The sequence below is a fragment of the Bombina bombina genome, chromosome 1, assembly GCF_027579735.1.
Source record: "Bombina bombina isolate aBomBom1 chromosome 1, aBomBom1.pri, whole genome shotgun sequence".
Classification (NCBI taxonomy): domain Eukaryota; kingdom Metazoa; phylum Chordata; class Amphibia; order Anura; family Bombinatoridae; genus Bombina; species Bombina bombina.
Window position 1 is genome coordinate 442928787 of NC_069499.1, and position 26423 is coordinate 442955209.

A 26423-nucleotide genomic window follows, 5' to 3' on the forward strand; every position below is an offset into this window, starting at 1 on the left:
GTGCAACCAATTACCTTCAGAAGTCACATAATTAGTGAAATGATGTCCACCTGTGTGCAATCTAAGTGTCACATGATCTGTCATTACATATACACACCTTTTTTGAAAGGCTCCAGAGGCGGCAACACCTAAGCAAGAGGCACCACTAACCAAACACTGCCATGAAGACCAAGGAACTCTCCAAACAAGTAAGGGACAATGTTGTTGAGAAGTACAAGTCAGGGTTAGGTTATAAAAAAATATCCAAATCTTTGATGATCCCCAGGAGCACCATCAAATCTATCATAACCAAATGAAAAGAGCATGGCACAACAGCAAACCTGCTAAGAGATGCCACCCACCAAAACTCACGGACCGGGCAAGGAGGGCATTAATCAGAGAGGCAGCACAGAGACCTAGGTAACCCTGGATGAGGTGCAGAGTTCCACAGCAGAGACTGGAGTATCTGTACATAGGACGACAATAAGCTGTACGCTCCATAGAGTTAGGCTTTATGGCAGAGTGGCCAGAAGAAAGCCATTACTTTCAGCAAAAAACAAAATGGCACGTTTTGAGTTTGCGAAAAGGCATGTGGGAGACTCCCAAAATTTATGGAGGAAGGTGCTCTGGTCTGATGAGACTAAAAATGAACTTTTCAGCCATCAAAGAAAACGCTATGTCTGGCGCAAACCCAACACATCAAATCACCCAAAGAACACCATCCCCACAGTGAAACATGGTGGTGGCAGCATCATGCTGTGGGGATGTTTTTCAGCAGCTGGGAATGGCAAACTGGTCAGAGTTTAGGGAAATATGGATGGTGCTAAATACAGGGATATTCTTGAGTAAAACCTGTACCATGATTTGAGGCTAAGACAGAGGTTCACCTTCCAGCAGGACAATGACCCCAAACACACTGTTGAAGCAACACTTGAGTTTAAGGGGAAACATGTAAATGTGTTAGAATGGCCTAGGCAAAGCCCAGACCTCAATCCAATAGAAAATCTGTGGTCAGACTTAAAGGGATATTCCAGCCAAAATTGGAAACCACATGGGTGCATTTCTGTATTGAAAAGAAGCAATTTTGTAATATATATGCATTAGCAAAAATGCTTCTAATAAAAGCTATATCAGTTTCAAAAGTGTATTTAAGTATGTACCGTGCACCAGCATTTTAAACACAACACTTGTTCAGAGAGCCTAAGGTGCTTGTACCATATGGTAATGACTCAATTTGTTAATTGCTGACATGATACAAGCCCCACTGATTATCAGAGCAGCTGCATTATTTAAAATGTGGGTTCAGTGAAAATATCTAGCTATGCTTCACATGCACGTGCAGAGAAAAATGTTAACACTAAAACAGTGATAACTCTTAATAGAAGCATTTTTGCTAATACATGTATATTGCTAATATGTTTCTATTCAAAGATGCAATAAATCTATGTGCATTTATATTTTGACTGGAATGTCCCTTTAAAGATTGCTGTTCACAAGTGCAAACCATCCAGCTTGAAGGAGCTGGATCAGTTTTGCAAGAAGGAATGGGCAAAAATCCCAGTGGTAAGATGTGGCAAGCTCATAGAGACTTATCCAAAGCGACTTGGAGGTGTGATTGCCACAAAAGGTGGCTCTACAAAGTATTGACTTTAGGGGGGTGAATAGTTATGCACATTGACTTTTTCTGTTATTTTGTCCTATTTGTTGTTTGCTTCACAATAAAAAAAAAACATCTTCAAAGTTGTGGGCATGTTCTGTAAATTAAATGATGCAAATCCTCAAACAATCCATGTTAATTCCAGGTTGTGAGGCAACAAAACACGATAAATGTCAAGGGGGGTGAATACTTTTGCAAGGCATTGTACATATATACATAGATATACATGTCTAAATTGTGTGTGTGTGTATGTGTATGTATATATATATATATATATATATATATATATATATATATATATATATATATATATATATATATTTATATTTGTGTTAATGTATATACTTTCCACTCAAATACCTAAAACCCTGAAATATTTTTATTCAGTATCAATATTTAACAAAGTTCTTTAGTGTGTATATCCATTCCAATTTATAGATATTTATCTGTATATATCTATACCTATATATAGAGATCCAGACTATATCCCAGAGCTGGCCGGAATCCCCAGAATATACAGCAGGCCTACACAGGTAAGTGGCAAAAAATTAGCCTTTTATTAGACAAAAATACGAATTGGACTATTGCCAAACGTTTTAGCTCAAGTAGAAGCTTTCCTCAGTGGAGGCCCAAGTAGATATAAAGTGCATAGCAATAAAACATCATTATATACCCTTATAAAGCACAAATTAAACCCACCTGTGTGAATCAATCTCCAGAGCAAACACATAGTCATGCCTATTAATGGCGTCATCAGCATCAGACACAGTTACCAAGGCAACATGTAAACACCACTGGGCCAACAGGCCAATTCGTATTTTTGTCTAATAAAAGGCTGTTTTTTGCCACTAAGCTGTGTAGGCCTGCTGTATACTCTGGGGATTCCAGCCAGCTCTGGGATATAGTCTGGATCTCTGTATCAGTATTTAGCAGTGCTCCAGGGAGTTGTATATGTTGGAGTGTGCCATTTATACTGGACTTGTTTATAACTATATATACATATCATATATATATATATATATATATATATATATATATATATATCATCCGCATCACAACTGGCATCTTTATCAAATGGTATCTGTCCTTGTAGTGGTGGTATCAAAACATGGGTTATCATGTTTTGATACCTCCACTACAAGGACTGATACCATTTGTTAAAGATGCCAGTTAGGCATCAAAATGTTGATTTCTTTGTAAATAAAATTATTTTATTCGCAAATCCAGAGATTGCTATCATGATGTGGATGCTGTATTCAACTTTTTATATATATAAGTCATACTGACTTAGATTGTTACAAAATATGCATATACATTATTTTAGAGGTAATAGCCATTACTGGATCAGTTTTTTAATTTACTGCAATCTAGAAATGCTGCACACTGAAGAGAAGAACTGATTGAAAGCACAGCACTATAAGAATGCTGCTAGTTGTGTTCCTAGGATTTTTCTTGGAATCTATGCTAAGGGCTCTGTTGAATGATCAGTTAAGCCTCTACTCATGGTCAGGGAATGAAACAATATTTAAATAAATTATATATAAAAAATCAGCACCCAGTACACAACTGAGTCAACCCTTTTAAATTACAATGACCTGATATGAGATACCAGCAAAATGTAATACTCACAATATTCATAATTCTGATAGACCATATGATTTTAAACAACTTTCCAATGTATCTAATTTGTTTTGTTTCCTTTGTATCCTTTCCATTGTATCAAGTTACTGTAGTGATCACCTTGCTAATAAAATATATAGAAGGGCCTTATTTTAAAGAGGGATTTTTAAACTTTAAAGGGACATTAAACACGAAATAAATGCTAGACAGAATGATGCATTCAAAGAAAAGATTATTCTGACAATAAAATGTACATGTATTTTTTAAAGTTTCATTAGCTGTTGAAATATTGACAATATGAGTGTAAAGTTTTAATGTCTATAAAACAATGGGAGCTACCATATTGTAACTTAGGTTACCTTCTCTGCTGTGGCCAATTAGGGACAGTTATAAATAGGTCATTAGAGTATGCACCCGATGGCTGTATGGTATATATAACAGTCTTCTGCACTTCCATTTCTAACATAGGGTTACCAGATGTCCTCGATTTTAGGGGACAGTCCCTGAATTGAGGAGACTGTCCCAGTAAAAATTATGTCCCCAGAAAAGTCCCAGGGAAGACAGTTGGAGCCCCGTGCATGTTAGAGGTGTTCGTGGGAAGTTGATAGATTAATCTGTTTTAGACACTGATTAGTTGCGTAGAGCTACAGCAGCGGTTCCGCTTCCCCTGGATACTTCACCGCTGGCGCTCACAGCGCAACTGAAGCTAAAAGCTCCGAACCCCTCTCTATATATATTGTGAGGTGCTGCATGGGGTTGACAGTCCCGCTTTGCAAGGACTCAAAGGTGCAAGATAAGTTATCATTGGTTGTTAGTGTTTAGGTAATAGCGGAAGCATGCTATATATGTGCAGGAGCAATGGAATCGAGAAGCTGAGCCCTTGTTAGGTAGGTCTAGTATATTAAATTGTAATGTTTAGAAGTATATAATCTTTCTAAGATTTTGATTGGTCAAAAACTACAAAGTAGGGGTATCTTCTGGTGATTTATTTTACTAGTGGCCTATTGTGAGGCATTATTACTAAAGCGTTTATAAGAGATGTGTATCTTTGGCATTGAGTAATGCGTGCGTGTTAAAAACCGAAAGGGTACTGCGTTGCTTGTAGGGGTATGTTATAGTATATGTTTGACATTTTTACTTGTGTTTTTTGGAAAAAAAAGGAATTCTAGTTCTCTATCAAAGAATAAGATTATAAATAAAATTACTTTTTTTTTCTGTAGGTGTTTGAGCTGGTCCTATACAGGCCTGGAATCCTCAACCTCGATTAATGGATCACGCTGCTTGGACTGGTGGTAGAAGATAGGTAAGCAATTTGGGAAACCCCCCGGCTTTCTAAATTTTACTAGGTCTTTTTTTTTTTTTGAGGGGAACAAATCAGGGATTAAACACATACGCAGGATTTGACCTGGCCGGTTAGTTTTGCAAGTGATGATTGTAGGGGCAAAATATAATTTACTGTAAGGAGTTTAAAATAAAATGTCCCCTGATTTCATTTTAAAAAACTGGTCACCTTAAGGCTGTGACACACTGCAAGCGATGCGGCGCGAGGCAAAGCAGCTGCTTTGCTCCGCGTCGCATCGCTTCTGAAGTTCAAATATTTCATCTCTGAGCGCTTAGCTACGCGACCTGACGCAGCAGAGTGCTCAGAGATGAAAAGGCAAGACACACTGAGCGTGCACAGCTGCATCTACACGCTGCGCGTCGCTCTGCTTGCAGTGTGTCACAGCCTTTATTCTAACAGGAACTGAAAAGCTCACACTTTCCGAATGGAATTACAGGAAAAGAGGACAAAATAAAAAATGAAAGTATATTGCAGAGTTAATATATATATATATATATATATACAGTACATATATATATATATATATATATATATATATATATATATATACAGTATATATATATATATATATATATATATATATACATACAGTATATATATATATATATATATATATATATATATATATATATATATATATATATATATATACTGTATATATATATATAATTAATCATCTTATATTACCATCTCAAAGTGTTCAATATCCCTTTAATATAGGGGTCTTGGGGTTCTCCAGGCCTTATATTAAACAAAAAACTATGGCCCAGATTACGAGTTTTGCGTTAGAGGCTGTGCGGTGCCAACGAGCAGTTTTCCCTCACCGCTCACTTACATGCAGCGCTGGTATTACGAGTTTTCAGAAACCGGGCGTTAAAAGGCAAGAATTGAGCGTTAAGAAAAATTTTGCTCATTACCGCACTCCAATACCAGCGCTGCTTAAGTCAGTGCACGATTTTCCCATAAGAATCAACGGGGAGAGCCGGCTGAGAAAAAGTCTAACACCTGCAAAAAAGCAGCGTAAAACTCACTAACGCAGCCCCATTGATTCCTATGGGGAAATATAAGTTATGGCTACACCCTAACATGAACCCCGAGTCTAAACACCCCTAATCTTACACTTTTTAACCCCAAATCTGCTGCCCCCCCCATCGCCAACACCTACATTATACTTATTAACCCCTAATCTGCCGCTCCAGACACCGCCGCCACCTACATTATACTTATGAACCTCTAATCTGCTGCCCCCAACATCGCCAACACCTACATTATATTTATTAACCCTAATCTGCCGCCCCCAATGTCACCGCAACATACCTACACTTATTAACCCCTAATCTGCCGCCCCCAACGTCGCAGCCACTATAATAAACATATTAACCCCTAAACCGCCGCACTCCCGCCTCGCAAACATTAGTTAAATATTATTAACCCCTAATTTGCCGCCCCCAATGTCGCCGCCACCTACCTACATTTATTAACCCCTAATCTGCTGCCCCCAACGTCGCCGCCACTATACTAAATGTATTAACCCCTAAATCTAAGTCTAACCCTAACACCCCCTAACTTAAATATAATTTAAATAAGTCTAAATAAAATTACTATCATTAACTAAATTATTACTATTTAAAACTAAATACTTACCTATACAATAAACCCTAAACTATCTACAATATAACTAATAGTTACATTGTAGCTAGCTTAGGGTTTATTTTTATTTTACAGGCAAGTTTGTATTTATTTTAACTAGGTAGAATAGTTATTAAATAGTTATTTAATTGGAACAGCCAATAGAATACGAGCTCAATCCTATTGGCTGATTGGATCAGCCAATAGGATTTTTTCTACCTTAATTCCGATTGGCTGATAGAATTCTATCAGTCAATCAGAATCTAAGGGGCGCCATCTTGGATGACGTCACTTAAAGGTACCTTCATTCATCTTTAGTCGTCGGATGAAGAGGATGTCTTGAAGATGGATCCGCTCTGCGCCGGATGGATGAAGATAGAAGATGCTGTCTGGATGAAGACTTCTGCCCGTCTGGAGGACCACTTCGCCTGGCTTGGATGAAGACTTCTCCCAGCTTCGTTAAAGACTTCAGCCCGGCTTGGATGAAGACTTCTCCCGGTAAGTCAATCTTCAGGGGGTTAGTGTTAGGTTTTTTAAGGGTATATTGGGTGGGTTTTATTTTTAGGTTAGGGTTTGGGCCGCAAAAGAGCTAACTGCCCTTTTCAGGGCAATGGGAAGCTTAGTTTTTTTAGATAGTATTTTATTTGTGGGGGGGGGGGTTGGTTGTGTGGGTGGTGGGTTTTATTGTTGGGGGGTTGTTTGTATTTTTTTTACAGGTTAAAGAGCTGATTACTTTGGGGCAATGCCCTGCAAAAGGCCCTTTTAAGGGCTATTGGTAGTTTAGTTTAGGCTAGGGTTTTTTTTTTATTTGGGGGGGGGCTTTTTTTATTTGATAGGGCTATTAGATGAGGTGTAATTAGTTTAAATATCTGTAATTTGTTTATTATTTTCTGTAATTTAGTGGGGGGGCTTGTACTTTAGCTAATTTAATTTAATTTAGGTAATTGTATTTAATTTAGTTAATTTAGTAGTTAGGTGTTATTGTAACCTAGGTTAGGTTTTATTTTACAGGTACTTTTGTATTTATTTTAGCTAGGTGGTTATTAAATAGTTAATAACTATTTAATAACTATTCTACCTAGTTAAAATAAATACAAACTTGCATGTAAAATAAAAATAAACCCTAAGCTAGCTACAATGTAACTATTAGTGACGGCAGATTAGGGGTTAATAATATTTAACTAATGTTTGCGAGGCGGGAGTGCAGCACTTTAGGGGTTAATATGTTTATTATAGTGGCTGCGACGTTGGGGCGGCAGATTAGGAGTTAATAAGTATAGGTAGGTTGCGGCGACATTGGGGGTGGCAGATTAGGGGTTAATAAATATAATGTAGGTGTCGGCGATGTTGGGGGCAGCAGATTAGGGGTTCATAAATATAATGTAGGTGGTGGCGGTGGCGGCAGATTACGGGTTAAAAATTGTATTATAGTGTTTGCGATGTGAGAGGGCCTCGGTTTAGGGGTTAATAGGTAGTTTATGGGTGTTAGTGTACTTTTCAGCACTTTAGTTATGAGTTTTATGTTACGGTGTTGTACCATAAAACTCTTAACTACTGACTTTTAAATGCGTTAGGAATCTTGACAGGGTAGGGTGTACCGCTCACTTTTTGGCCTCCCAGGACAGACTCGTAATACCGGCGGAAGTCCCATAGAAAAATGTCTTTACGAAGTTTACGTAAGTCGTTTTGCGGTAAGGCCAAAGAAGTGTGCAGTACACCTAAACCTTCAAAACTCGTAATACCAGCGGGTGTAAAAAAGCAGCGTTAGGACCTCTTAACGCTGCTTTTTTACCCTAACGCACAACTCGTAATATAGCCGTATGTGTTTTACTTTTTTATTGAGAAATTTAGCATATACAATATAAAACAAGATGGATGACCATTTGCAAAAATAAATGTACATACAAGAAAGATATTATAAATGCTACACAGCTAAATAGTACCTTTGTAAGTTTTGCAAAACTGTTACAGCTAGATTACGAGTTTTGCGGTAAGCTGAAAAAGCAGCGTTAACAGGTCCTAACGCTGCTTTTATTCGCCCTCTGCTATTACGAGTCTTGCAGGTTTAGGGGCACCGCACACTTTTTTGGCCTTAAAACAAATCAACTTACGTAAATTTCGTAAAGTCTTTTTTTAATGGGACTTGCATAGCGCTGGTATTACCAGTTTGTCCTGGGAGGCCAAAAAGTGAGCTGTACACCCTCTACCGCCAAGATTCCTAACGCATTTTAAAGTCAGTAGATATGAGTTTTACACTACAAAGCTGTAGCATAAAATTCATAACTAAAGTGCTAAAAAGTACACTAACACCCATAAACTACCTATTAACCCCTAAACCGAAGCCCTCCCGCATCGCAAACACTAAAATAAAATGATTAACCCCTAATCTGCCACTCCAGGACATCGCCACCACTATAATAAACATATTAACCCCTGAACCACCGCAATCCCGCCTCGCAAACACTAGTTAAATATTATTAACTCATAATCTGCCACCCCTAAAATCGCCGCCAACTACATTATACTTATTAACCCCTAATCTGCTGCTCAAGACATCACCGCCACCTACATTATACCTATTAACCCCTAATCTGCTGCCCCCAACATTGCCGCCACGTACCTACATTTATTAACCCCTAATCTGCCATCCCCAATGCCGCCACCACTATTCTAAATGTATTAACCCTTTAAACCTAAGTCTAACCCTAACCCTAACACCCTCTAACTTAAATATAATAAGACGTCGATTGAAGAGGATGCTCCGCGCCGGATGTCTTGAAGATGGAGCCGCTCCGCGTCAGAAGAATGAAGATAGAAAATGCCGTCTGGATCAAGACTTCTGCCGGCTTCGTTGAGGACATCTTGCCTCTTGCCGCTTGGATGAAGACTTCTCCCGGTTAGTGGATCTTCGGGGGTTAGTGTTAGGATTTTTTTAAGGGTGTATTGGGTGGGTTTATATTTTTAGAATAGGGCTTTGGGCTGCAATAGAGCTAAATGCCCTTTTAAGGGCAATGCCCATACAAATGCCCTTTTCAGGGCAAGGGGGAGCTTAGGTTTTTTTTAGTTAGGTTTTTATTTGGGGGGTTGGTTGTGTGGGTGGTGGGTTTTACTGTTGGGGGTTGTTTGTATTTTTTTTACAGGTAAAAGAGCTGATTTCTTTCGGGCAATGCCCCACAAAAGGCCCTTTTAAGGGCCATTGGTAGTTTATTGTAGGCTAGGTTTTATTTTTTTACTTTGGGGGCTTTTTTATTTTGATAGGGCTATTAGATTAGGTGTAATTAGTTTAAAGATCTTGTAATTTGTTTTTTATTTTCTGTAATTTAGTGTGTTTATTTTACAGGTAAGTATTTAGTTTTAAATAGGAATAATTTAGGTAATAATTGTAGGTTTTATTTAGATTTATTTAAATTATATTTAAGTTAGTGAGTGTTAGGGTTAGACTTAGGTTTAGGGGTTAATACATTTAGTATAGTGGCGGCGACGTTGGGGGCAGCAGATTAGGGGTTAATAAATGTAGATAGGTGGCGGGATGTTAGGGACTGCAGATTAGGGGTTAATAATATTTAACTAATGTTTGTGGAGCGGTTTAGGGGTTAATAAATATAATGTAGGTGTCGGCGATGTCCGGAGCGGCAGATTAGGGGTTAATAAGTATAAGATTAGGGGTGTTTAGACTTGGGGTTTATGTTAGGGTGTTAGGTGTAAACATAACTTTTATTTCCCCATAGGAATCAATGGGGCTGCGTTACTGAGTTTTGCGTTGCAGGCGTTAGACCTTTTCTCAGCCGGCTCTCCCCATTGATGTCTATAGGGAAATCATGCACGAGCATGTATAACCAGCTCACTGCTCAATTAAGCAGCGCTGGTATTGGAGTGCAGTGTGGAGCTCAATTCTGCTCTACGCGCACTTCTTGCCTGCTAACGCCGGGTTGATAAAAACCCGTAATACCAGCGCTGTAGGGAAGTGAGCGGTGAGAATAAACTGCAAGTTAGCAATGCATCCCTGTTACTGCAAAACTTGTAATCTAGGCGTTAGTTAGTTAGTTAGTTAGTCCTAGGGTGAACAATTAGTCAACATGAGGAACTCTTAATAGGAATATTTGGGTAGGAATAGAACAGAAAAAATTATCTGAAATCAGTTACATAAATATATTCTTTTTTAGGCTATTACAGTTCAGTAATAATAATACAAATAGGCATAATAGTAAGGTATCTCATTTTTAATAGGATAAGAATTTAAACTTTTCCCAATCGAGACAGGATCACTCTTGTACCCAACTTAGAGCGCATGACACAGGGGAGGGTCTTAAATGATAACGACCATCACTCTTGGACCTTTGGTGAAGTGAAGTATTTAGCATATGGGAGTACCACTTATGGGGAGACCAGGGAGTGTTGAGTATATATATAATGGCTTAATGAAACAAGCTATGGTTAATCTAGAAAAATTCTAGGGGTGATTGTAAAAATTTTATTATACAAATTAATCCCTCTATTTTGTCGGGGGTCAGAATATATATGGTTATGAGCATGTTATGGCTTAAGGTAGACTTAAAGAGATATTTAGGTATCTGGCGATGTGTTGGAGCAAGGACCCTGGTATCAAGAGCAGAAAGTTACTAATTATTGAGGGGGTTGTATTTGTGTAGATAGTTTTATCTAAAACATAAGAGCCAAAACACGAGTGCAGGTGTATGCTTGAAAGCATACTAGTAAAACCTTCTGTGCATATATAAGATTACAGGTTATTGCAGCCTAAGGTAACATTTCAAACATAAGATCAACACCATAGTAGAAAAGCATAACTAGTTAAACCAAATATCTTAAGCTAGTGATCAATGAGAGGGTCCCATAACTAGAGAAAGACGTAGTATTAATGCCCCTAATTTAAGATATCCAGTATATAGAAATACCTAAGGATCTATAAGAGGTGTAAGGACTTGTCTAAAGGCATGGCAAAAGTACCATCTGTCTGTATATATAGAAATAGGCTGTTACAGTAAAAGCTAACTTTCCAATCAAAATATATAAGCTACAGTAGTAAGATATGGTTATATAAATTATTAAACTTGAACTAGCAAGTTAAATATCTCTCAACTGGAGAATAATAATAATTTCAACAGTTTACTTGAGACCATATGTGCAAATATACTTTAGGGTATACCTCAGTCAACCTACTCCGGAGGCAGTAAAGTAGCCTGGATGCTGTGAATCACAAAACAGCAATAGGGACTAGATCGATTTCAATACGATTCGCCACTGGACAGTGTGGTTTAGTCTGATTAAGTTTACATTAGTTTGTGATTTCTGACCTGTCTGTGTCTGTAAGCTGGCATTAAATATCTTCTCATATCTGCCCAGAAGTTCATACCTCCCCCCGCCCAGCGGGTGTCTGATTGCTAAGGTTCCAAACTTTAGGACTGTTGCTGTGGCTTATCAGGAGGCTGGCCGCACCATCCTGAGTTCCATCTGATGAAGTTTCTGCATGGTATCTCTCGCCCGGCGCGACAGAGGCACAACCATCAAAGGCAGGTTTGTTCTCAAGTGGTGTAACATTATGTTGCCCTTCTATATCAGAAGCCTTTGAGAAGCTGGTCTCTGTGTTGTTCATTATGGGATAGTGCTCATTTGCGACGGCTTGAAACTCTGGACTTCGTGTATTACTGTCTTCATTCTCTGCCGTTTTAGGTGTATAGCTTTCTCCTTCTCCACTAGTGGTTCTGATGGTGTGTTTGAGGTCTTGGAAGTTCTAATACACCTGCAGATCTAGCTTCATAAGTAGTGCCTGTATTAGTAAGTAGTGGTCTTCCTCCATGTTCAGATTGAGTGATGTGGCGTGGACTCAATTTTTCAGTAAAACTATCTCCGCTGTAACCCGGGCGGCCAGGGGGGGGGTGTTAGGAGCCCGAGTGTAGGCCTTTGGCTGTGCTCCCAGCAGGCTAAATCAGGTCTCTGAAGGTTCAAGTGAGGCGAATATCTTAATTCAAGGTTACCCCATAGTAAGGCATTCATACAAGATGAATCTGAGGTGAATTAGGTAAGATCTTCAGATATAATTAGAAGTGCGATCTATCATGTCCGCTGTATCTGTGTGTTTTACTTTTATTTAAAGGCAATTGCACCCTTAAACTCTCCTATCCGTTTCCTAGTCTCCAGGTTGATGATGTCACAATGGCTATTAGCATCATTGGAGGAGATGCAGAGACCTCGGCCACCTCTTACAGACTCTAAACTGCAGACAGTGCCATGAACCGCTGCAAAATGCCCTGCCTTCCCCGGATGATGACACGTGGTCTTCAACTACAGTTAGACAGTGAGTAGATGACGACCACGTGTTGTCACCCGCAGTTAAAGGGTTAAGTTTAATTTTTACTTTACTGTTACTTTAACCCTTTAACTGCTGAGCCAAACCCAACCCCTGTGCTGAGCTGTTTTGGAGTTTTAGGTGCTGCTCAAATTTAAGCCTCATTGTAGGAAATTGTTAGTGAGAACCCCACACAAATTCTAGCAAATTATGTTATTTTAATTTTCCAGCAGATTCAAACTATGCCATTATATATATATGATGACATGAGAGAAATATGCAACAAAATGTGTGAAACAAATGTATGTTTGTATCAAACATTTAATAAACATGGTTAAAACAAGTGTGTTTTTCTAAACTCTGTTGTAAAAAGTATATGGGGCTATCTACATATAAAAAGGCCCTTTGGGAATATGTGTATAACTTTAATAAGCACCTAGAGGCTCCCATGAGCCTTTACTTAAATAAACACACATTTATTCACGTCAAGTGATCACTATTAATACAGTAATTACAAAGCTATTAAAGACTATACAGGGATATGCTTTTTTTTTAAAAAAAGGGGCCATAGAGACCCCCTTTTAACAAAACGTTTGTGTTTTTTTGTTTTGTTTTTTTTTAAATGTACTTTATACCCATTATTACCAATCATTTAAAAGAGTGATTGTCTTTCAAAAAATGTGTCTTTGGGGTTTCTAGGGACAGAGTTTTTAATGAAAGTTAATTAGCAGTGTCCTACCATGTAAAGATATATTTTCTGTGACCTATAATGGCAGAATAATATGTCTATAGTGGTTTTATTAATAATGCTTAGATGAAGAGATACTTTACCTATAAATATCATTTTACACCTGCAGACATAAAAATAAATACAATCAAATGGTTTTTTTACATTAAATTGTATTGTTATATTGTCAGCTTACTAAATTAGTAAAAATCACAAATAAGTTCAGCATTTCAATGCACATTTGTACAATTTTACAACGATAGCAAATGACAATAACTAGCAAACATTCCTGAACCTTCCTTAAACGTGAAACTGCTCAACAATATGCCCCATTGTCTTGGGGAAATGATGCGTTTTTCATATTCTTTGTATTCTAACTGACAAATAATTAGCAAAAAAAGAGAAGAAAAATATTATTAAAAACCTGGTACATTTTCAAATAATTAACAAACAGTTTACTCGGTTGACGATCCTTCTGTGATTCATTAACGAGAGACAGTCTGTCTATTTTCTTTAGTTAGATAGGCAATTAACATTTTGCAACTCATTCAAATCACTGAATAATGATTCTAAAGGTGTCAATTTGTAAATCAGTTCTGCAACATTTCACTACAATGTTTTCATAAACCTCACTGGGCAATGCACACATATTAATTGTTTAATATACTAATTCACTTCAGTAATGTAATTTGTTTTCTTTTACAATGCCAATTGACTGATGCCACATTTTGCCAAAAAAATGACAAACATTTGACATTCGGTTAAAAATATGTGAAACAATTATTTAACGATTAAGAAAGAAAAAAACAAAACAATACAAATATCTGTCAGTTTCTATTAATGAACAAATAAAATGTATGCTAGGCACACGTCTGAGAAATGGCATGTCAATTTAGAGATCTTAAAAGGAAAATATAATTAAATTGACTTAATGAAATGGCATTCAACTTCACAGCAATCGGGCATTTTGCTCATTTCCTGCCGAACACATGAAAAAAAATAAATCTGGATTAAAAAGGGATTTCATTACTCAAATTTCTCTTCAGCTCAATATGTGAAAGAATACTTAAGAGTGTCTTGTTGAGAGAGGGTAGGTTGTTCATATATTGAACATCAATCTTACTTTGCCACAGATACTTTTTTCATTTGGACTTTGTCCATCTTGGTTTTCAGTAACTCAAGCAGTCAGTAATCTGACCTATTGTTCACTCATCTACTACTTTCAAATTTTAACTCATTTTTTTAAAGGTTTTTGTCCTTTTGGTAAGTTTAGGTGATGAACTAGCAAATTCCTTTTATGGTTCACTTCATCACCTGTTGCAAAGGGCAGATTATTATAGGCAATCGAGAATGCATAAAGAATGTTGCAATTTTTTTTTTAAATGTATTTGGTTTACAAAGGTAATGATTATATCCTAATAAATCTATTTCTGGTAAAAAAAAAAAGAAGAAGAAGAAGAAAAACAAACATTACAATAAAAGTGGATAAATTTCTAATGATATATTGGCATATCATATATTTTAGCATTCACACTTCTTATGAAATTGATCAGCTTGATACGTTAGCATTTACTGAAATCATGTGTTCCCAAAAAGAACTATACAAACTAATGCTATGATTACACATTAGCTCCCATGTGTTCATGTTTTTGATGCCTGTAACAAGATGCCACAGTCAGGTCACAGAGATTACTAATACTCAATTAGTCTGATTATCTAGTATGGTTGCCATTGTTTCCCTGAACATTAAACCCTCTTAAATCGGATAAAGAGAAAGAAAATTTACATCTGCATAAAAACTGTAGAACAGCACAAATTGAAAGATGACAGTCAGTCTCAAGAACATATAACAAATATATTCACCACTGTGGTGCACAATATTTTCTATTCTACCATAACATTAAATTAAGTTGTGACAAAATATTAATGTATCATAATTTAGATCTTAATTAAGCATAATGGAGTTTTTAGGAAATAAAAAGAATAGGCAATACAATTTACCTAATTACTCTGTTCATATGGTATGGAAAATACTTTTCCATTGTCTCCAATTTGCTAAATACACTATGATATCCATTCAGTAAAGAATGTGGAGATGGATTTGCCTAAAAAATTATTATAGCTAACACCAGCTCCAGTCTCACTAAATTTGGCTTTATTCTGTTTCACTTGATGTCTTAAATAAAAGAGAAATGTGTAAACTTTATTAATCAAATGTACAGAGTGCCATATGCACCTGAAAGGTCCAAGACACAAAACAAGTTGTTTGTGACTCTAGTATAACAAAGGATGCAGAGGATATCAGGAACTGGAGAGACTAGATATATTTCAAGAGGCTGGTCTTAGCTAATGAAAGCAGGGGACTGCAATCCTGCAAGTGTACATTAACTGCAAGCCAACATGCTCAGCCACCTGAAATAGCTATCTTGGAGAAAAATCTCCATGTCAACTATTTTCAAAATTCAGTCAGTTATAAAGTCATCCTTTACACCTGATTTAAACAACTCAAGTTGGTTCAAGTCAGCTTTGTTTAAAAAAAAAAATTAAAAAATCTCTTTTTTTATTATTTTCCCCTGCTGAAGAGACAGATATAAAACAGGGAATAAAAGAGACTGTCTAAAAAGGCTGTGTGCAACATAGGATAACCTAAAAGGGATTTCACACAGCTTTGTTTGAACAACAGAAATAAATAGAAAACAAATTCAAACATGGAGGCGCCCATTACATTATAGAAACTAAAGTACTTTTTAGAAACTGAACATTTACACCTATATCCAATATTTATACAACCAATATTATTGTAAAAAATATATCTTTGCTTTGAATACATCATTATGTCTAGCATGTGTTTACTAACATCCCTTTAAGAACCTAGCTACAGGGAGCCTCAGGGTTGAAAAGATATATGTGTGTCAGACATTATTAGGGCAATTAGGACAGGAAGAGTTTATTAAACAAACTTATTAAAATTCACACAACCGTCTATGTAATTGTAGATGCATTCTTTAATATATGTATTCAATTAAAATACAATAATAATTTTAAATGATCAGTTTAATAAATATGTAAAATTATATTAGATGCTGAATTTCCTATTATTTTAAGATAATTTAATATTGTTAAATTTTAAATGTACTATAGTTGTAATTTTAGAAACATATATACGTTTCAGCAGTTCATTTACAAGACTGTTTCAAAGGTTTCTGTAATCATTGTTTGAAACCGAGCAAATGCTTTACAGCCAATAACAAAACCGTTTAAGGAAATCAGACGAGTCATCATCAGTAGATGTTTTACACCTGATAACTTTGTGAATATCGGACATTAAAGAGTTCTCCTCTGAGTTTTTCGTTAGCATTCCTTTATTTACTGACTACTATAAAATTTGAATATTCAACATATTCTTAATAAGTAGTTCTATTTAAGGAGAATTATAATGCAAAAAAAGTAGCTTACTACATAAATCAAAGCTTTCCCACTGGGGCCACATGCATGGCTGAGTTTCAGAAAGCCCCCATCTGAGTTCAGGTTAGGGAATCACCTTTTGCCAATCAGATTGTTCCTTATAGAACAAGACCCTTAAAGGAACATAAAACTCATACTAGACATGGGCTATTTTGCTACATATATCTTAACAATATACTTCATATAAAAATAAGTATTGAATTGCTAGCTAGCCCACATTTCCATGCACTCTGCATAGTGATCTGTCAGTCTGCTTTATCCTCTGAGGTCAGCACTGCAGCTGTGGAATGGGAAATACTTTGAGAGGTAAATTTGAAGGAATAAATATTTTTTCATGACTCTCTTAAAAGTGCCAAACACACTTCTGCTTCCAGCACTTTTCATTTTATACCCCTTTAAATGTAAATACATAAGGCACCTTTTTATATCAGCACATTTCTAAGCCTGAGTGACCAGACGTCACGTTTTTTTAACGAGATTGTCCTGTTTTTTAACACATTGTCCCTTTGTCCACAGACATTTTTGAAGGGATGTCCCATTTTTTTAACATGACTGTTTACTTATTTAGGGCCAGATTACAAGTGGGGCAATAAATATCGCTTTCGCGAAAGTGATATTAGCGCTCCACTGGGTAATACCAGTGCACGCTAATGTGCGCTGGTATTACAAGTTGAGTGCAATGTCTGCTTCTATAGGCTCTGATGGGAGCCTCGCTCTCATGCCGTCAGAGACACCATGAGAACCTAGCGCAGCAAAGGGGATAAGTAGCGCAGCAATAGCAGCAAATTGTAACTATATATGTATAGGATTATATCTTTTTTTCTAACACCCCACACCTGCCAACTTTAAACCCCTAAAAAATGCTTTTTGCAGTTATTTTATTAAAAAACAAAGAGATCTGATCTCTGGTTAAAGGACCAGTCAACACATTATATTTGCATAATCAACAAATGCAAGATAACAAGACAATGCAATAGCACTTAGTCTGAACTTCAAATGAGTAGTAGATTTTTTTATAACAAATTTCAAAGTTATGTATATTTCCACTCCCCTTGTACCATGTGATAGCAATCAGCCAATCACAAATGCATATACGTATAGTCTGTGAATTCTTGCACATGCTCAGTAGGATCTGGTGACTCAAAATTTGTAAATATAAAAGACTGTGTACATTTTTTTTAATGGAAGTAAATTGGAAAGTTGTTTAAAATTACATGCTGTATCTGAATCATGACAATTTAATTTAACCTGAGTGTCTCTTTAATTTTATAAGTGCTAATTGCTACCGCAAGCTCATGGTAGCAATAACCAGCCACTTGTAACGGCTGGTTATTTATCACGTGCATTTGTGGGCAAGGGATAAATTAGCATTCCATTTATAATCTAGCCCTTCATTTTTAACTACATATGCAAAATATAAAATAAAAGGGCCATAAATAGATATAGAGTCTTCTGTCTAAGCAATTTAATAATTCACCAGTTACAACTGATAGGTATTACAGCTGATTATGCTTGGTATATCTTGTTATCCATATGTTTTTAGCAATGTTGCATGTAAAGTTGTTATTAATAACAGTGATAATAGCAGCAGCTATTATTTTCTTTTGTTACTTAATTTAAAATAAATGGTTTGAAATGCTACAATCTAAACATAGTCTAATCTTTTTCATTTGAGTATGTTGTGTGTCGTCGATTAATTGTCTCTTTTTTTCTTCCTCAGATCTGGTCACCCTATTCTAGCATTGCTATGACTTATGCAAGGCAAAATATACCTATGTTTGGAAATGAGTCTTATGGAACTTTATATTGTGTAGTATTGACAGCATTTGGATACTGGACTCATAATGGTGAAGCAATGTGACACCTCTGTAATCTCCATAATGAAGATTAGGTTACAGATGCACTTTGTGTAAAAGAGATTCACTAACGTGTATATAAAATCTGGACACAACTGATTAACTGTTATAGTGAAGCTAGATCAACTGTATTACAGAGAACCCAATGAGCAGAAAGTTCTTAAAACTCACAAGCATTCAAAGAACCCTCCAGTTAACAAATTACCCTCATTCCTAGTTTAGAGTATGAAACTGGACTGGAGAGCTTTTACTTGCTTTAGTGATACAAGCACAGCTTTTTCCCTTTAAAGCTTGGTAAATATAGCCAAGTATAGATCACTTAACATGAATACTGACATATCTTATTTAGTGGCTGATTTAGTTATATGAATATGGTTCTCCTAGAGCACCTATTACTGTATAACAAATTATCAGCCTCACTTGTAAAAAAATATCTAAATTATTTTTTTCATGACATTTTAACTTACTAAATACTAAAAAATAATATATTACTTTAGTGTTGCAGAGATAAAGGGATTTCCTGAGATCTAGCAGTATATCACTAGATTTTACATTTTTTACAAAATATGTTAGTGGTACAATGACAATAAGTATTTTGTATATAAAAAGTGGCACTGGTTTTATCTTGCATATATTTAATACAGAATTGCCTATTTAATTTGTGTGTGCATGTCTATGTCTTCATGTGTCTGTATGTGTGCATGTGGGTGTGTGCATGTGTGTGTCTATATGTGTCTGTCTGCATGTGTGTGTCTTCATGTGTATGTCTGTGTGCATGTGTCTGTCTGTTCATGTGTGTGTGTGCATGTGTGCATGTGTGTGTCTACATGTGTCTGTCTGTGTGCATGTGTGTGCATGTGTGCACGTGTGTGTGTGCATGGGTGTGTCTACATGTGTCTGTCTGTGTGCATGTGTATGTGTGTATATGTGTACATGTGTGTGTGCATGTGTGTGTCTACATGTGTCTGTCAGTGTGCAAGTGTGTGTGAGCCTTTTTTGGTTACATACATTTAGTTTATTATTTGATATTTATGCATAGAAAGGAAATGTGTTTTGTTTTTTATTTATATATATATATATTTTATTATTATTATAATTTTGGCAATAACTTGGTTTACACTCCTACACGTACTGTATAGTGATTCATAAAAATATTTTTTTTTCCAAGTACAGAAGAAATCAAAGATACCAGTGCAAGCACCTGTGTGTGTGTGTATTTCTATCAGCACTTGATGTATAATTACTTACTTGATTCCCTCTAAGAAGCTTACACTAGGAGTTGAGAAAAGAAAGCTGATTACAATGTGAATATGTCTATGCAACCCTGCAGTGGCATTGCCAATAAATGGGCCAGGAAATCAATTTTTGCTTCAGCTAAGCCTATAACAATAGGGTTTCATTTTCATTGTATGGCAATTAAGTTGTTCACAGGACAAGAGGAACGGTGCAAAAAGATTTCCAATCAGAACAGTCAGGGGAGGACTCCATAACAGATAGATTAGTGCCATGGGTTCGCACTCCTTAGATTGTCTGCTGGTCACATGCTTGCTCTGGTTGCCTGGCAACCACAAAGCCCAGGAAAAAAGTTCTTTCTGAGAACTTGAAATCTGTGGTTAAGAGAGGCTTTGTGCTACAGGCAGATCCAACATCTGTTTGCACAGGGATCACTGGCAGTTTCCAAGCAATTGCACCACAAACACTGAGCATCCCACTGCTTAAATAGTGATACAGATTAATTTAGGAAAGATATAAGGTTCATATGTAAGCAGAAGAGGAAAATGTATCTTGTCTTATGAAATGAAAAGTCCTGAAACATGCAACAATATTCTAAATATATTATTGCAAATTGCCTCTGACTCAGCAGGAGTAGCTCTACTCTAATGATTAAAATATAACTTTTCAATATGGATAAAAAAAAAACTTTGTACTTAATTAAGAAAGCCAATCATCTTTGTTTAACTTTATAACTATATCACATAGTCAAATGTTCTTAGAATTATACATGTATGTGTGTGTTTAACATTATATTAATCTATCTATATTTATAAATATATTTATAAATATATATATATATATCAGAATCACGCATAGTCAGGTGTTCTTAGATGTGTGTATATATATTTATATATCAGAAGAACCAACAGGTTACATAATGCTTAACAGTGAAAATGCACACATTGCTTTAATTGAAGTAGAAGAATATGACCATAACAGGGTACTGAATAAAAATTAAGATTACAATTATTTACAGACATATCAATACATAAAAGTATCAGGTTAACTCATCAATAGGTAATAGCACTTTCTATAAAACATAACATTTTTGCACCTTATTAACAAAATCAGTATAAAAAAAGGATCCAAGTAAATATATCACATTGTTAACCCTTCCTCATTAAAAGGCAATAATTCAGCTGAAGCACAATTTGTACTGTCAGTAAATGGGAATTCTTTTGAAATTGTTGAGCATACATAAAAGTGGTTGCTAGCTTACCCTGACAGTCTGTGCTCTGAATGCAGAAAGTGAGAATCAGCCCCACAGTGAGGGCAGCAGCAGCAGGTCCCTGTATCCTGTACAGAGCTCCCATCTCTGTCTCATGGAGGGAAAGGACCAGGCTGCAGACAGAGAGCTGGCCCAAGAGACACTAATGGGAAATTCTCTTTAAGTAGTCAAGTGCTTGTCTTTTTTTTCTTATCCAGCTAGTTGTGGAAGAAAGGCGTGTTCTTCTTCCATGTAGTCATCGCCTTTTCACTGCACTCCCCCCTCCACACATTTCATAAAGCGCTTTAGACCTTGCAACCCTGGAACCAGCACGAGTTAATAAGAGTTCACAGTCTGCTAGTTTCACATAACGGGTTTCTTAGGTAAGAGTCATTTAGAGCAATAGTCACAAATAGTCAAAAATCAGCATATTTTGCTAATAACTGGAAGAAAAAAAAACTCCAATGGAATACAACAAACAACATGTATTGGTAAACACAATTATATATGTAAATAATATTGCCTATACAATTATATGTATTAATTGTAAATGTTGTTTTTTCATGTTATTGTACGAAACAAGTGCTATGCCACATATATATATATATATATATATATATATATATATATATATATATATATATATATATATATATATATATATATATATATATATATATATATATATATATATATATATAGGTTTATTTAAAGCATGCACTAATGTTGCAAGTTTTTAAAAACAGAAAGCTGATCATACATTGTAATATTCTTACTAGTAGTGCACGTGAAAGGATACACTATTAAGATATACGATACAGTATTACATGTACATTATATAATTAAAATGTAATCCTTTTAATTTCCACTTTCCACAACTTCTAGGATACTTCATATACACGGCTGTAAAATGTATTAACCTTGTAGATATCAAAGTGATTTAAAATCAATATATTATAGATGTAATGCACTATATATATATATATATATATATATCTATATATATATATATATGTAACATATAATCTGAATACTCTGTACAGTAAACTACATCAGCGTGCCTGGTGTACTCATAAAACATTAGACTGTTGAGAATCTGCAACATTTGCCCCATAGTACTGTGATGCTGTAAAAACTAAATAATTGTGCTCTCAGTCCAAAAAAGCAAAATCAAATGATAAAAAAAGTGCTTGATAAATACAAAACTGTTGGAAACGTTAAAAGGAATGGCAGCTAAATTGCACTGACTCATACATGTTCAGGGTTTTCAAGGACTTGGTACAACACTGCACCAGGGTCAAGCCACATGAAACATTGAGGGCAGATCAGAATATTTAATGAGTTTACTGTCACTTTAGGAATAACAAACGGGAAAGGCAACTCTGTCCTTAACGCAAAGCAAAAACAAGACATCTCCACTAAAGCCAACTCTGTCTCCTATGTCTCCTGTCACTGTAGGAAAAAAAGTGCTTGATAAATTCCTTTCTGCAGTGAAGGGCTTCCCCTATTGTTACTTGCTTTGTTTCAGTGTTGCCAACCTAACTGGAATTCTTCTCGTGGTTTCACAGCAAGGATCTTTCTTACCCAACGTCACCAGCTGAGTTTCTCTGTGGGGCTGAATCTCTGAAGTTTCTTTAATCCCAAACCAAGCCTTAAAATGAGGAGAGAACAGGGAAAGGAAAACTGCAGGATATCAATTTTATCTCACTGCTACTATAGCTGCTGTTTCCAAATAATTTCGCAATAATATAAAAATAAAAATAGGGTAAATAGTCCAATGTCTAACAGTACTATGTATAATATATAATATATAGCGTCCAAAACTCTTAAGTCAAGCATCATTAACAGGCTACATATCATGAATGAATATATATACACACATACAAACACACACCCATACACACACACACACATACACACATGCATACATACACAAACACACACATATACACATACATACACACACACACACACACACACATACACACATACATACACACACACATACATACACACATACATACATACATACATACATACATACACACATATACACACACATACAGTACACACACATATACATACCCCCCCCCGCAACACACACACAAACATATGCACACACACACATATATACACACACACACATACAGTATCTCACAAAAGTGAGTAGACCCCTCACATTTTTGGAAATATTTTATTATATCTTTTCATGTGACAACACTGAAGAAATGACACTTTGCTACAATGTAAAGTAGTGAGTGTACAGCCTGTATAACAGTGTAAATTTGCACTGTAAATACATACACACATACACACAAACATACATACACACACATATACACACACACAGACATACATGCACACACACATACACACAAACATACATACACACACACATAAATACACACACATATATACAAACACACACGCACAGACATTCATATACACACACATATACACATACACACACATATACACACATATACACACATATACAAACACACACACACACTTCTACATTATGTGATATATTCTTATATGAGCTATTAAGGGGACAGTAAAGTCAAAGTTACACTTTCATGATTCTAACAGAGCATGCCATTTTAAACAACCTGCCAATTTACTGGTATTATCCAATTTTCTTCTTCTTATATTATCCTTTGTTCAAGAGCATACCTAGGTAGGCTCAGGAGCAGCAAGTCATTGCTGGGAGCTGGTTGGTGATTGGTTGCTGCACATATATGCGTTTTGTAATTTACCACCAGATTTGTTCAGCTCCCAGTGATGCATTGCTGTTCCTAAGCCTACTCTTTAATGAAGGATAATAAGAGAACAAAGAACATTTGATATTAAAAGTTAATTGGAATGTTGTTTAAAATTACATGCTCTATATGAATCATGAAAGTTTAATTTTAACTTTATTGTCCCTTTATATATAGGTGAAGTAACTAAATTATGAAATAGTCATTTAAAATGGGAGGGGTCTCAGTCTGAAACAGTTAATTAAAGGGACAAGGAAGTATAACTTTCATGAGTCAGACAGAGCAGAAAAGAAAATCCAGTTTGATTAATGCGTGTTATCAACGTTGCTTCATTATATTTGTATCCTTTATATGAAGCAGCAGCAATGTACTTCTGGGAGCTAGCTAAACAACTTGATAAGTCAATGATAAGAGGAATATATGTGCAACCACCAATCAGCAACTAACTCTCAGCTCCTGAGCCTATCTAGGTTTGCTTTTCAACAAAGGATAGAGAACAAAGCAAATGTGATAATAAAAGTAAATTGGAAAGTTGTTTAAAATTATATATTCCATCTCAATCATTAAATACGTTTTTGGGAGTTTCATGTCCCTTTAAATAATTTGAAGGAACTGGACATGAAGACTGAACAAAGTCAGGCAGGCAGGCCCGGCCAAAGGTGGCCTCCGAAGCGGGAACAAGTTAACTGTCCCTGAAAAACAAACTCAGCTAAACGCTGATGGAAGTATAGATGTTTCAACATCAAGTGTTCAGAGGATATTGTGCAAAGCTGGTCTAACTGGACATTATGCCACCGGGAAATCATTGTTATCAGTGCAGAATAAGAGAAATACTTGAAAACACCAGCAATGGATGCTTTAGGTGTTGATTTCTTTCCCTGTGTACACCAAGTCCAAATTTGTAATGGGTTTAACCATTAAGTATGTACAAGATTCACACATTCTTCATGGGTGGTTCACACTGACAATTGTGGAGGATGCAGTAGTCTGGTTGTCTTGTTGTTAAAAAAAAGTTTGTAATCTTTTCAGCCCATGGCAAAGCCAACGTATATGGTTATCATACCCTATAGGCATGCCCTTCCATCAAGAGTGAGGCGATGACCTGAACATATATGTCAAGTGTACAGGAACTGGAAAAGTAGGGAAGTGAAGGGAAACTCAGTCTAATGACATGTCCTGACCAGTCTCCAATCCCAGTAACATAGAGATAGTATAGGGCAATCATTTCAGCAAATCTAGCCACAAGTGCACAACTAATCTAGAAAGTCTTGCAGTATAGCTGTAAAATCCTGCTTGCTGAAACATTTAAAGGGACTATAAAGTCAAAGTTTAATTTCATGATTTGGATAGATTGTGCAGTTTTAAATGACTTTTCAAATAACTTCTTTTATCTATTTTTTTTTGTTATCCTTTGTTTGGGAACATACCTAGGTAGGCTCAGAAGCAGAAATGCACTGCTGAGGCACTGGTGGTGAGCAGTAAAAGAAAGATGATCTTTTAAAAATAAAGTGAAAACGAAACACACAGGGATTATAGCTCATTTGTGCCTATTGTAAATTGGAAAGTTGTTCAAAATGGTATGCACTATCTGAATCATGAAAAAAGTGGGTTTCCTATCCCTTTAAATTAATGGCTTTTGTTTGTGAGGCTGTCATTAAGACACAGTAGGATTAATTTGAGGGATTCAAAATTTAGAGACATTTTGTAATATTCTTGATCATGTGATACATCTTACGTTTTGATCCTTGTAACATGTATATATCAATAAGGATATATACAGTAAATAATTTTCATTTAATAATTAAATCCTGGCCTCAGGCAGGTGTTGTAAAATGTGTCAGTCAATTGTGTGTGTATATATGCATAACAATTAAATAGCCATAAAATCACATAATGCAGTTTTTTATTTTAAATTAAACTTTAAAAAGCATTGAAATTCTAAAATTAAACTCCCCTACTAAAGTATATATTATATTATTATACCATTAAAATTCATGAGGTGAAGGAGACTAATTTAAACATATCCAAGTTTTTTAAAGGGGCAGTAAGAACCTTGAGCTTTTTTGTAAATAAAATGTTTAATTATGCAGAATAAAACAACTTTGCAATGTACTTACATTATTTATTTTGTATCCCAGGACTGCTTAGCTATATAATGTATTTTTTTTAATCTAACAAAATGACAGTTGCAAATTCTTAAAAAAAAGATAATTTAATGTCCCTTTAAAAAAAATAATATTTTTTTAGGACAATGTATAGAAAGAATCCAGAAAAGTTAGGAAACAGAAATAACATCTTATAATTGGTGGCTTCCTAGGACCAATAATTTGCAAACACTTACCAGGAGCTTATTACAGCTAGGCCAATAAGGCCTGTGCCTAGGGCGGCAGATGGGGAGACGGCACGTTTTGCCATCACATCCATGGCTGCCCCCCACTTATCACCGATGCCCGCCATTTGCCGCGTACCTAAGTGTCTCCTATCTTTTTGGCATGCCATGCGATTTTGCTGATCTGAAGCCTACCATTTCTGGAACCCTAGCTCCTCCCATTTCTGCAACCCTAGCTGCTACCCCCACTACCCTGGCAGTTTAGGCAATC

At 36.0% G+C, this 26423-nt stretch overlaps 1 protein-coding gene across 1 annotated transcript in view; it reads right to left on the reverse strand.

Moving 5' to 3' along the window:
- Positions 1-21223, reverse strand: part of LRP2 (LDL receptor related protein 2) — a 337404-nt gene extending 316181 nt beyond the window's left edge. The window contains exon 1 of the mRNA XM_053698401.1: positions 21074-21223. Within this exon, the coding sequence (XP_053554376.1) occupies positions 21074-21167 (94 nt within the window). The 5' untranslated portion in view covers positions 21168-21223. The remainder of the gene's footprint in view (positions 1-21073) is intronic.
- Positions 21224-26423: the final 5200 nt, after the last annotated feature.